Source organism: Andrographis paniculata, unplaced genomic scaffold (assembly GCF_009805555.1).
Source record: "Andrographis paniculata isolate CXL003 unplaced genomic scaffold, ASM980555v1 Contig52END, whole genome shotgun sequence".
In the NCBI taxonomy this organism is placed as follows: Eukaryota; Viridiplantae; Streptophyta; class Magnoliopsida; order Lamiales; family Acanthaceae; genus Andrographis; species Andrographis paniculata.
This window is the reverse complement of record NW_026137587.1, coordinates 3057826-3072579: the sequence shown is the minus strand read 5'-3', so window position 1 is coordinate 3072579 and position 14754 is coordinate 3057826. Positions and strand designations below refer to the sequence as shown.

Genomic DNA, 14754 nt, shown 5'->3' with positions numbered 1-14754 from the left:
AAATTTTCATCAATTGATTTTGACAAATCAAGTTTAAAACTGAAATTTTTTTCTAACAAATATAACATACTAGGAAGTGAAGTTTGAGTGTATAGTTCATCCAATTTATTCCATAATTCCAAAGCAGATTCTTGTTTACTTACTTTCCTAATTACATGATATGCTAAATTGAGTACTATAATAGAGTGAGCCATTTCATCTAACTCAACTCTCCTCTCTAGAGGGACTTGAGCTACATGATCAATTGCTCTAATTATTCTTTGAGTGACTAAAATGCTTCTCATTTTTTGTTTCCAAATTGCAAATTCTATTTTTCCATCAAAAGGCAATATATATAACTAGAGCTACCAGCCATTTTTTTTTAATAAAAAACATATTTTATTTTCAAAAAGACCAGGTTCTGATTCTTCAGAAAATTTCAGAAAATTATTTATTTAATCTTCACACAAAAACACATTGTTTTGCAAGATAATCACACGAAACAAACAATCACAAATTATCGCAAATAATCAGGCAATCACAGCAAGCAATTTAAGCAATAATAAAAAAAAACCTATCTATTACAACATACACTCGTGACTATTCAGCCAAGGTACTCGAGAATCACTCACAAAGTGAGGATCGGAGTTTAGTTTTGTTTCACAATAGCCTTTATAATTTTATTTTTGGGCACAAAAATTAAATGCAGAATTTTAAACCAATCATCCAAAAAACAGTAAAAAACTATGAGTTTAAGGGGTTACCCTCGTAGCACAATAACAAACAATTTTTATTCCTACAAAATAGTAGGAAAATTCACAGTAAACAAAACCTATTCTCTTTTATAGAAAATATGGGTTAGCCAAAAAATTCACGAAAAACAGAAAACTAATTCAAAAAATTTGTTTCTCTTCTAACAAAATGTTAGAATCCCCGAAACAGTTTGTAATTTCACAATGTCGACACAATGAACAAACACAACCAAACAAGGCTTAAAGATTTTGAAGATTTCAAACAAGATCTGGTTTGAAAGTATAAAGATCTTCAAAAAATATTTACCAAACTTTTTAAGATTTAAAAATCTTTTAGATTTTGACTCTCCAATTATAGATCCGCAAGGATCTTTAACAAAACTTTACAAAAATAGAGACAACTTAACCCGATTTACACTTATTATTTAAAAAACGTTTGAGAACAAAATTCATTTATCAAAAATAAAACGATTTTGTAACAAACTAACCAAATCTAGACTCAAACTTAACCAAACTACACAGTTTTGTAGCGATTAAGTCACGATTAACATAAATCGTACCCGACCGAGGTTAGAGAGCATAGATTGAGTAAGATTTCGGCCAGTTTTGAGCAGATCTACAAGGAAAAGAATCGAAACACTTTAAAATAGTTCGATTCAACCAGATCCTTGATAGATCTAACGATTTACAACCAATATTAGATAAATCTACAAGGAAAAGAATCGAAACACTTAAAATAGTTCGATTCAACCAGATCCTTTTGTTGATCTAAATATTTACAACCGAAAAACCTCAAAAAACAAAAGACAAACTCGATTTCAAAAGCAAAAATACAACAAAATACTCTGATACTACTTGTTATAAAATATATGAACGGATCTAAGAATTTTATTAATGAAATCGAGTAAACAAAGCAAAGAAAAACTTGAACTAGTTTTGGTTTTGTAGGCTCAGCCCCAAAACCAACTCGAAACGTCAAAATCGACACACAAAACCCTTAACAGCAACGAACACAACAATACCGGCCCAAGACCCACACACACAAACTGAAAATATCACCCACAGAGAAGATACAAGACGACAGGAACAAAACCACACGCCTAACACGTTAGACGAGCCCCATTCGATTACGAACAATATTAACAAGAGGAATATCGTGCCAAGGAACCCCACACAAAATGAGAAAGGCACCGCCGTAGATCCACTGGAAAAAGTCGCCGGAAATAGGTCACGAGTGAGAGAGAGAGAGGAGGCTAGAAAGAGGGACGTTTCTAGAGAGAGAGAGGAAGTGTATGTATATTATGAATTCTCTCTCTTACTCTCACTCAATATATAGGTAGGTTAAAAACAGAGTGGACGGCTCAGATACAGCTTCAAGATCCAACGGTAGAGAGGAGGCCTCTCAAAAGACGCGGATCCCAGAGCCGAGTCGGAGCAGCGGGTCGGACCCTGTTAAGGTAAATGGTGCAGGTCAATGCGGTGCGGGTTAAGGGTCTGAGAAGTGGGCTAGGGCCATGGATTGTTGGGCTACTAATTAAGTGGGAGTGTGTTTATAATTGAGGTGGATCAATTAGGACAAAAAAAAATCCCACAGTTTGTTATTATACTTTAACTATATATATATTATTGATTATAAATTTATCTTTTAATAAAATATACATATTTATTTAATATATCATCATGAACTTTCAACAAAAAAACTGAAGTTTGTCTATTAATATTAAAAATTATTAAATTTATTTAACATATAGTATTTTTTTAGTATTAGAATTTTTTAATTTCATCTATTGTCAATAAATTATTTATTTTTATTTTCTTAGACTCAATATTTTTCTTTAAAAAAAATCTATCATATAAATTTTCAAAATTAACAATATATTTAAAAACATTATCGATATGATAACTATAGATAATTAAATATTGGTTTATGTTAATATTTGCAATAACTTAAATAAATATATATTAAGATTTTTTGCTAATATTCCGGTACTTAATTTTAAACAATGATGAATAGTTAAAAAAATATTATTCAATTACAATACAAGTAAAAATAAATAAAGATATTTGAAGATGATTTTATTATTTTGTTATTATTTTAAATAGCTACGAACGATAATAAGAAAAAATTTATAGTTATTTTCGTTACTTATGTTGTGACATTTGATTTTAAAAAGTCACGGAAATTATATCATAACAATATCTGTAATAATTTAAAATGTTGCAAATATTTTGGTTATTTTTGCCGCAACTTAAAATAGTCAAGAAAAAATTTCGTGACAATTTTTGTGACGAAATAGTCAAAAGACACGAAATAGAAATATTTTGGACATTTTCGTTACATAAGTCGTTACTTTAAATAGTCACGGAAAGTTGTTTGTAACTTTTTATGCAAATATTACATACGGAATAGTCAAAGCAAAAAGTTGTGACATAAATTTGTCACGAAAATACTTTTCGTGACTTTTAATTGTCGCGGATTAAAATTTGCGACAAATTTCCGTAATTATCAACATTTTTTTCTAGTAGTGTATATAACATATATTTTGATAATACATTATATAATTTCCTATACCTTAATAAACAAATTATACAGTATAACACAATATATATAACCAACAAAGCATATACTTTTATATAACATAATATATGATATTTGTATTATAATAAAATCCAATTGCTTCAAATTAGTGTACTAACTTAATCAAATAAACAAGGTGTTGACTTAATCCTAACCACGTCGTATATAAATATATACTCTTTCTGTAAATGTTTACAGTTTACATTAATTTTTTACGTGCTAATTTTTTAATATTAATTATTATATCATAATCTAATATAAATTAAAACAAAAAAAATATTTGTATTATTATCTTATAATACAAAATAATGACATTTTATAATAAATTATATAAATATAAAAATATCTTTAAGCAGTAAGTATAATAATACAAAAAATAAATATAAACCTTAAAGTTGGACGGATGAATATATGTCTGAATCTGAATATATACATCTAAAATATAGGAGTTTCAATTCGTGTTTTCAGGTCGCATTCGTGTCGGGTTGAGCCATGGGGTAGCATAAAAACTGTCAACCTGAACCCGAAACACTAGACCCGAACACGATACAAATTCTTTTAGGTTGGGTTCAGGTTAACCTAAATTAGTTTCAGATCACCCGAAACTCGAACAAACCCGATATGAACTCGGCACGAAACAGATCCGAAAACTTAAAAAAATTAAATTAACCTAAAAAAAATATTTTTTTTATTTTAGTTTTACATTAAATTAAAAAAATAATAAATAATTTCACGTCAACCCAAAACACGAAACCTGAAATTCGACCTAATTTTTATATTTTGGATTATCAGGTAAATCCAAAACCCGACTTGATTTTTATATTTCGGGTTACACGACACGAATTTTTTTCATTTCAAGTTCTGATCAACTCATTTTTTTTGTAAATCCAAAATACCTAAACCTGAACTAAAAAATTTTTAGGTCAAACGGGTTCAATTTTTCAAATCGGATTTAATGTTACACTCCTCAAAAACCCATACTAACATGACATGTAAGTGTGCGCGTGGGGCCAGCAATGGGGCGCACGCTGTCGTTGACGAATTTTACATAGTCAACTCAGCTCAATCTCCCTCGGCTTCCTATTTGTTTCCCTTCATCACCTACCCACCCACCCACGCACCCCTAGTCGTCTCTCCTATATAATCCTCCTACCATTTTCTATTCTTTCCTTCAATTCTCTACATCCAACACATAATTAATATCCTCGTACATATAAATTAATTACCAATGCCTACTTCCACTTCCACACCCCTACTTCACTACCTCCTCCTCACCACCCTACTCTCCATATCAACCCTACCCGGACCTGAAGCCCGAACCCAAACCCGAAACCCGATCCGAACCGAAGTCTTCCGATCGCCGCAAATCGACGTCGAACCGGGACAAGTCTCCAACAAATTCTACGTAAACATAGACTTTCCCAATGGCCATATCGCCATCAAGAGCTTCGACGCCGAGCTCGTTGACGGCGACGGGCGATCGGTGCCGCTATACGAGGCGTATCTCCACCATTGGATCGTCCTAAGGTACCATCAAGAGGTCAAGAACCAATCCAACATCGACATTGTCGACATCAGCGGCGTGTGCGACGGCGGGCTGTCGCAGTACTTCGGGCTGGGCTCGGAGACCCGTCGCACGCCGACCGACGTCCCCGACCCGTACGGCATCGAGGTCGGGAACCCCGACGACGTCCCGGCCGGGTTCCGGGAGGGTTGGCTGCTCAACGTGCATGCCATCGACACGCGCGGCGCACGTGACAAGGTGGGGTGCCTCGAGTGTGCATGTGACTTGTACGGCAATATTAGCGACGCGGCGGCGGTGCCGGGGAATTATAGCGGCGGGCTGTTGTGCTGCGTGGACGGGGCGAGGTGTCGGGTTAAGGAAGGGGTTCCGTACGGTAAGAGAAGTGTTTATTTGAAGTATACGGTGAAGTATTTGGAGTGGGACGATGAGTGGATTAAGCCTGTGAGGATATATATACTTGATGTTACGGATTTGTGGACTAAGGGAGATGAGGATAAAGGGATCAAAGACAAGCACGATTGCCAGGTCAGCATATGGTCAAACCTATACAGCTACTCATTATTCACTATTTTACAACAAATTATGATATATATATATATATATATCTACGTATAAAAATACAAAAAGAACAAATCCTAATATATATATTTATTTTATATGGGGTCGGTTCCCATGTTATATATGTTATATTAACATAATAGGATTTGTTTGATACAAATAATAGAATTACAAAAATAATAATAAAAAGATTCATCAAGAATTGATTCTTTTTGTGTCTTAAAACAAAGAATTAATTTAGGAAAATATACATATATAAATTTTGAGTTGAAAAATATAAAAAAAAATACAACAATTTGAATTAATCGATTTAGAGGAGATATATGATGTATTGCAAGTGAAAAAGGAAGAGAATGAATCGACTAAGAAAAAAATAATATATGAATTGAGTAAGAGACTCTTTTAGTGAAGTGAGAAACAGTGAAATATATATTGTATTTAATCAGTTAATCTTTATTTAGATATTTTATTTGAATAATATTTTAGATATAATTTTTATAATATCTGGATAATATAATTAAATAAAAATTATAAAAGTTAAATATTAAAAAAAGTAAAATGAATCAATAGCCATATATATATATATAGTATTTTCGGTTATTTACTATATTGGTTCCTTAGTCTTTACCATATATTGGTGTATGCAGATCGAGTATGATGTTTTGGCTTGTCCTAAAGATATGGAGGATCGCAATAAATGCATGGATAGTCGATCATTTAAGTTTGCCTTTCCAAAAGGCGGCGATGTAATCTACGGGGTTGGACACCAGCACATCGGCGGCACTTCCATAGCCCTTTACGGCGAGGTTGAATTGAATTTCCAACATGCATATCATATTAAATTAAATTAAGAATATATATAATATTTATAATCTATTTTTTCACAAAAATTAATAATTCAATACAAAATATATATATATTTTTTCGACACCTCACACAAAAAATATCTCAAACTAAAACACTAAACAAACAAAAATCACTGTTAATTGATGATTATATATATATATATATATGTATATACAGGGTGGAAGAGAAATATGCATATCACATCCGATATACGGTACTGGCGATGAAGCCGGAAACGAAAGGGGATACGTGGTTGGGATGTCGACGTGCTACCCTACGCCGGGGTCATTGAAGATCGGCAGCGGGGAGATGGTGACATTGGTGTCCAATTACAGCAGCGCGGTGAGACATACGGGAGTCATGAGCCTCTTCTATCTCTTGATTGCTGATAATTAATTAGTACAGAGGCAAAGCATCCTATTATATATATTAACATTAATATCCTGAATTAAGACGATTTTTCTGTATGTATGTATGTTTGCATATAAGCAGACATTCGAACAGCTCCAGCGTCGGCGTACTTTAAATAATCATGTCTGTATTTTATGGCATTGATTCATCGATTGCTTGGTTTGATTGATTGTTGTAACGTGTTTTTCTACGATGTAATAAATTATAAATTCCTTGCAACTTATTATTATTATTATTATTATTATTACTCCTTCCGTCGTGCAAACGTGTGTTCATTTGATTAGACACGAGTTTTAATAAAAGTGGGTAATAATTGTTATTTTTTCCTTTTATAGTAAAAAAAAAATATAAAAGTGTAATAATTTTTTACTTAAAAAAAATAAGAATATTTTTCGATGACACAACCCAAAAAAAAAGTGAGTATAAATTTAAATGACTGATGGAGTATTATTTAGTGGATTACAAAATATAGAAAAGAAATGAAATAATTGTTAAATTTGGAGTTTGTTGGGCTTCATCCGGGTTATTGGGTTTGGCCCAACTATATATATACATATATATCTTCTATACAATAATATACTATAACGCGTTGCACGGATTTTACAACTTATTAAATTTATATCGTGTAAATAATTTATTATAAAGAAAAATATCAAAATATAAAAATATATTTGAAATCAGTCAATCATTACTACATAATATTATATAAGTACATTCTCTTTAATTTTTTTCATGAATTAACGATTAATGTATAATAAAATAATAATATTTAATAGATAACAATATATACAAATGGACTATATGACGATTTTCTTTTTGTTGTCATGGATAGATAATTGATAGTTTAAATATATAAACACATTCTATTAAACGTTGAATGTACTCCAATTTACATAATTCATTTCATTCATCATCGTTGTAAAATATATTACAAAACGTACTTGGAATAATCATAGCGTCATTGTTGACATCAATATTTATCTAAGTAGCTACATATTTTAAATAAAAATTTTCACTTTTAATAAGATAAAGGTAATAAAATTGTGTTAAGATATTTTTATATTTTATATTCTATATTTTATATTTTTTTATTAAGTAATCTATTTTTATATAATTATATTTAATTTAAATTTATATTATCATCTACTACTATTTAATTTAATTATTATTCTATAACTTAATAAGTACGTCAATTGAATTTATTAGTTGATTTATCACAATTTATTTAATATATATAACATCCAATATCTTTTCTTTTAGATAATATGATGATAAATAATAATAATTTTTATGTAAATAAATTTATAAATTTTTTTAATTAAACAATTATTTTATATATAATCATATTTAACTTAAATTTGAATTATTATCTACTATTTAAGTCGATTATTATTCTATAATTATATTTTAAAAAAACTTATATAAAAAAAAATATGAATAAACTTATTCATATATAATTAAAAAAATAGAAATAAATTTTTATATATAAATGAATTATATATATGAATGATTACTTTAAAATATTTTTATAATTCATATAATTCGGTGGAAAAGTTGATAAATAATAAAAAAGTTATAACATGCAAATGTAAGAGCTTAATACTGTGACTTTTTTAATCGAGATTCTTTTAATATAAATACGGTCCACAAATAATACATTTAGAGAGAAATAAATAAAAGTAATATGAAATTGAAGTTTATAATAATATACATATGAAGAAAAGAATATGTTCATCTTCGAAAGCAATCACAAAATTAAACAAATTTATTAATGATAATATGATAAATACCATAATCGACAAAAAAAAATATTGGAAATTAAAATAAAAAATCGTGTATATTTTACATAAAATGGAATTTTACAATATATAATTATTATAAATAAAAAATTAACATCTTAATATCAATCTAAGACCACCAAGTGCACATAACAAATATGCTCCCTAATATCTCCAATTTTTGGCGCAATGATTCCAAAGACATAGTAATTTATCGTCTCCAAATTATATGATATATATACAAGAGATCAGTGTGGGATCCACTCCGCCAAATCTTTTTTCTCATTTTTTTTGATTTAATAAAATAAATATGTATTAGGTGCTATTAAATATATCATAATAGTACAATTATAATTAATATATTTTTAAAGATAATAAAATATTTTATTTAATTTTATGATTAAAGTAATAATATAATTTTATGTTTATTTGTACCTCTAATTACCCGGCAGTGAAAATTTAATAATTTTGGAATGTAATTTCTATTATTTTTATAATTAAAATAATTATATTGATAATTAATAAAATCAAAATATTTAATTATATTTTGTAATCCTAATATATATATATATAACACCAGTAAATCTCATAATTCTATAAAAAAAAAGTAATAATTCATTTTTAATTTTTAATTTTTTAAAAATTAATGTAGTATTTTCTTACTTTTTATTTATATCCGTAATTAATGAATAATGGAATTTTACTAATTTTTCAATGTAATTGATATAGTTATAATTGATATAATTAATGAAATTATAATTAATAAATGTATTTATTAATGAAATTATAATTAATACATTTTTAAAGATAATAAAATAATAAAATTTGTTGAAAATCGCAATTGGTCCCAAAAGAGGTCTAACCCCTCCGAGTTTTATGCGCAGCGGAAAATATGAAACCGTGAGTGGTCAATACGGCTTTGAACGCGTGGTTGGCTTGTGGTTATAACAACAATGTGTGTTCGTGTACAAATCAATGGGTAAGTGAGTGCAAAGAAGAACAACACACACGAGATTTGTTTACCCAGTTCGGTTTTCCAACCTACGTCTGAGAAATTCCAATCCAGGAGACTTAACTAAACCAAACACTTGGTTTACACCAAATAAGACACCTAACCGAGCTATCCAGCCTATCTTCTACCCAAGATCTATTTATTTTTACCAACTCTCATGGACTGGTTGTTACTGCGCCGTAATAACACCAGCAGACTTGCGGCCAAGCTAAAAATAAAGTTGTTTATCGAATGATTATCTTCTTCGGCTTCAACTCCAAGAAATCCTTCTTCTCATCTTCAATCCTCCATGGATGAATTCTTTTTTTCTGATAGAGAGAATAACACTCTCTAAATTCTGATTACTCACCCACAAAAAACAAACATACATCCATAGAAAATACAAATCATGTACACAAGATGACAAAGTTGACTGGGTGCTGTCTTTGGGGCAACAAGGGCGAGGCATTAAATGTCTTTTAGGACGAGTGCAACACGCAAGTGTCAACTCCTGCACGTCCTCTACATGGGCCATGTTGATTTGTCCCGAAGCATTAATTATCCAAAAAGTTTGATCTGCACAAGGGTGGCAACTCGGCCACAGTTTCTGACTGTAAATTATTTGCCAAAATTGTGTACAGCTGTTGCGACAACCTAACAAATATCTGCACATTGCCAAAAATAGTAAAAGAGGGTTTTGGCTTTTTGCTTGTTCCAACAAAATTAAATGAATTATTTTATTATCTTTAAAAATGTATTAATTATAATTTTATTAATTATGATATATTTAATAACACTTAATACATATTTATTTTATTAAAAAAATTAAAAAATGAGAAAAAAGATTCAGTGGAGTGGACCCCATACCGATCTCTTTTTTATATATATATATATATAATTTACACTCTCTCGTTTGTCACTTCACTCCACTGCCCTAGCTTTGCCGCCTCCGCCATGATCCCCTCCATACACTTTCTCCTCCACACACAAAGCACATAATTGCCATCGCGTTCATCTTCTTTCATACACTATCGATCACTTATGCACTACACTCACGCGATTGCTTGAATCCCTTCACTCCGTCTCACTTTGTTCGCTCTCTCTCTAGTCTTCAAATTGAGATTTCTTCACTTTGCATTCTTCTTACTACATTAACACTATTATTGTGCTATTCTATCATTTATTCCTTTTGCAGGTTACTATGTTTGATATTGTGATTTAATATTGTGGTTTGAGGTGTTGCTCGTGACTAGCATATTTGGAATAAATGAACAAAACTAAGGAACAACTCAATTTTCTCCAATACTCTCAGAAACAGGTGTACTCATTCTTATAATAGTTGTTTGTTGATTCGTTGTTCGTGAACTTAGTGCTTATGTTCGCGGTCCTTTCAATGCGGTGTTGTTCATAGATGATTCATTTGTTGTGCTACTTTTGGATCGTGTGTGATCCGTGACGTATACTCATTCTTTTCGTCACTCCCATATGCTAGTAGTTTGAAATAATATTGAATCCAATGTAGTTGTTACTTGCTGAAAGTTTGAAGTTGTTGTGTTTGTCTCTTTTAAATGTTGTACATGGTATCAATGCTGATTTATCCTAGTGTTTCCTTTGTAGGTTCCACTCTGAAGTTGCATTGTTGATTCAATCTCTGGCGTTATATGTAAGTTTTCTGTGTATTTTTTCTTGTTTCTATGTGAATCTTTTCTTTATCTCTGTGACTATGAGAAACAATTCAAGTGCAACCTTAGGTAGAATTCTATTCCCTTTGTTATGGATAGTTTTAATTTCACAGTTTCAAGTTCAACCTGTAAGTCTAGTGTTAGAAGTCCTAATATGAAATGTACTCACTGTGAAAAAATAGGTCACCTAGTTGAAAGATGTCATCAATTAATAGGATATCCTGATAGAAAATATTTTTCAAAATAGAATTATTTCACAAAAAATAGAAGTGCTAATATTATTTTTAGTAATATTACTTAGGGATGGAAATAGGCTATACGGTCTATCAGGGGCCTACAGTCTGACCTGCATAAGGTCTGGTTTAACCTGACATTTTTACTAACAATGTTAAATTCAAAGATAATTTTAAACCTTTTTAGGGTAACCTATTTTTTTTTGTCCCGTAACTGGACCCCCTTATCATTTTAGTCCCGTAAGTGGAGCCTGTTGCAAACTAGTCCCATAAGTGAAAATTTTTCGCTATTTTAGTCCTCTGGCGCCGGAGACGCCTGCGTGGCTTGTCGGAGGCCACGTGTCCGCCAGGCGGACACGTGGATTTTACTTTTTTTTTAAAATTCTTTTAAAATTTATTTTTAATTTTATTTCCTTTTTTAATTTTTTTATTTGGTCCAATTGAAAAAAATTTAAAAAAAAAGTAAAATCCACGTGTCTGCCAGGTGTCGTTGACCTGGCGGGACACGTGGAGGGCACGTGGCTTCCGGCGAGCCACGTAGGCGTCTCCGGCGCCGGAGGACTAAAACAACGAAAATTTTCCACTTGTGGGACTAATTTGCGACAGGCTCCACATACGGGACTAAAATGATAAGAGGGTTCAGTTATGGGACTAAAAAAACAGTTTACCCTTTTAAATATATAGTACAGATTTAGGTTTTACAAAAAAGCCTTTTTGGCTTATTAGGCCAGCATGTTTATATATTTATATAGTATATATTTTTTAATCTAATATATAAAAATATTATGTTTTTAATTGTTTATAATTTATAAAAAAAATTATATTTTGTGATAATAAAAAAATCAAAAAATAAAATATTTTAATTCACTTATTATAAATAATAAATAATTGTATTTATTTTTTTACAAATATTAAGTTTAAAAAATAAAAAATAAAAAATATTATACAGATTTTTAAATAGGCTCGTAGGCCAGACTATGCTTTAAAGTAGGCCAGACCAAAGCCTCATATATATATATATATATTAGCAGGTTGATAGGCCAGACTCAGACTTTAATTTTATAAAACAGGTATGACCTATTTTGCCAAAGTTTGGTCTGACCTGGCCTATTTCCACCCCAAGTGTTATTGAACAACACATTAATAATAATAGTGATTCTAATGAAAAAAATTGAACTAACACCTAATGTGTGTGATGAACTGACTAGTCTCCTCAATAAAAGGAAAGCAGAAGACGTGCGGAGACTAAATATGGTAGGTATGTCATCCACTCATTCATGCAATTTCGTTACTTCTAGTGATTGGATTGTTGATTAAGGGGCTACAGATCACATGGTAGCTAATAAAAGTGTCCTATATGATCTTAAAACTATCCCAAATGGTCCTATACGTGTCACCCTTTCTACAGGAAAATCTATAGATGTAGTCTCATATGGAAAATTAGGTTGAATAATAACATATATTTAGAAGATGTCTTAGTTGTCACAAAGTTCGCTCTTAATTTTCTGTTTGTGATCAAACTTACATCCTTAGGAAGTGTTAGTATAAATTTCTTAAAATTTGGTTGTGTCATTCAAAGCAATGTCAATGAAAACCTTCTTGGTCATGATAAGCTCTCTGCTGGACTGTACAGGTTTCAAGGTAGCACTCCTAGTCCCATGCTGCACCACTTCTCTAACATTAGAGTGAGTGATAGCTACTCCCTATGGCACCTTCGCCTAGGGCACCCATCCATCAATATTTAGGAACTGTTAAGGTCTAATCTTGACTTTTCTAATAACTCTAAGTTGGTGTATGATATTTTTCATATGGCAAAGCAAACTCAAACTCCCTTCCCATTTATTACTCACTCATAATTTCAAAGGTCTCTTTGACATCATTTATGGAGATGTGTGGAGACCATATCATGTTGAGTCTATAGATGACTTTAAAATACTTTGTTACACTTGTTGATAATTTTTCACATGCCATGGATTTATAAATGAAAGCTCTCATAGAAAATAAAGCATGGATACTTTGTGAGCTGTCCAAAGATAGATAATCAATAGATTGAAAATGAATTTTCAAAATTAAGTATAAATTTGATGGTAGTGTTGAAAAGTATAAGGCTACACTTGTTGCCAAGGGCTATATTCAAATAGAAGGCCTTGATTACCATGAGACTTTCTCACCAGTTGTCAAAATGACAACTATTTGTTGTGTGCTGTCTCTAGCTATTTATCACAATTGGGATATTTTCTAGTTAGATTTCAATAATGCATTTTTCCATGGCAATCTATCTGAAACTGTTTATATGTCATCAACTGAGGGGTATGTAGAGTTAAAAAAAAATAAGTTTGTCTTCTTAAAAAATCTCTATGAGCTTAAGCAAGCCTCTAGGCAGTGGAATGGAAAGTTAAAGTCAACCATGATTGAATTTGGTTTTACACAATCCTTACATGACTATTCTCTATTTACTAAAGCTGAAAGTGATTTGCTCGTGATTGCATTGGTATATGCTGATGATATTTTGCTCACAACGAAAAATGTAAAGATGATCGTGTAGTTTAAGAATTTTTTAATGAAAAATTCAAAATAAAAGATTTGGGTACTTTACACTACTTTGAAATAGAGACTATTAAATGTAATGATGGGTTTGTGTTTTCTCAGCGAAAATATACACTGGAATTAATCTATGAATTTAGTCTATTAGCTTGTAAGCCTTCTTTAATTCCTATGGAATAACATTCTAAAGCTTGATAATACATAAAGTAAATTAGATCCTTTGTTTGCTAATCCTATGGTATACCAACAACTTGTTGGTAAATTGATCTACTTGACTCTCACACATCCTGATATAGCTTTTACTGTGCAAGTTCTAAGTTAGTTTATGCATAAAACTAAAGAGTCTCACACACGCGCTGCTTTAAAGGTTCTAAAGTACTTATAGGGCTCTCCTGGACAGTGCTTGTTATTTTCTAATTGTGATGATTTTACTCTTAAAGCTTATTATAATTCTAACTGGGCCGCATGCCTAATATCTCGAAAGTCTATAAAAAATTTTTGTGTGTTCTTGGGGAACTCTTTAGTTTCGTTCAAAAGTAAGAAACAATCTACAATCTCACGGCCGTTAGTTGAGGCCGAATATAGAGCAACGACTCAGACTTGTATAGAAATACAGTGGATTCTTGGTATACTATATATATATATTACACACTAGTCATGTTACTTTTTTTTATGATAACACAGTTGCTTTGCAAATTGCTGCTAACCTTGTATTCCATAAAAGGATTAAACAAATTGAGATAGATTGTTATATCGTAAAGGATTACATCAATAAGGAGATTATTTCAGCACGTTTTGTTTCGTCTGATCAACAACGTGTTGATTAACTCACGAAGAGTTTAGACAATAAATATTTTATTCATATGTACAAGCTTAA

The 14754-nt window shown here is 30.8% G+C and overlaps 1 protein-coding gene across 1 annotated transcript; it reads left to right on the top strand.

Moving 5' to 3' along the window:
* The first annotated feature begins 4465 nt into the window (after window positions 1–4465).
* Window positions 4466–6741, top strand: LOC127254663 (uncharacterized). Its single transcript, XM_051279891.1, has 3 exons — window positions 4466–5359; window positions 6040–6198; window positions 6416–6741. Exons 1-3 carry the CDS (start codon window positions 4538–4540, stop codon window positions 6632–6634), a joined length of 1200 nt encoding a protein of 399 aa, XP_051135848.1. The 5' UTR covers window positions 4466–4537; the 3' UTR covers window positions 6635–6741.
* The last annotated feature ends 8013 nt before the right edge of the window (window positions 6742–14754 follow it).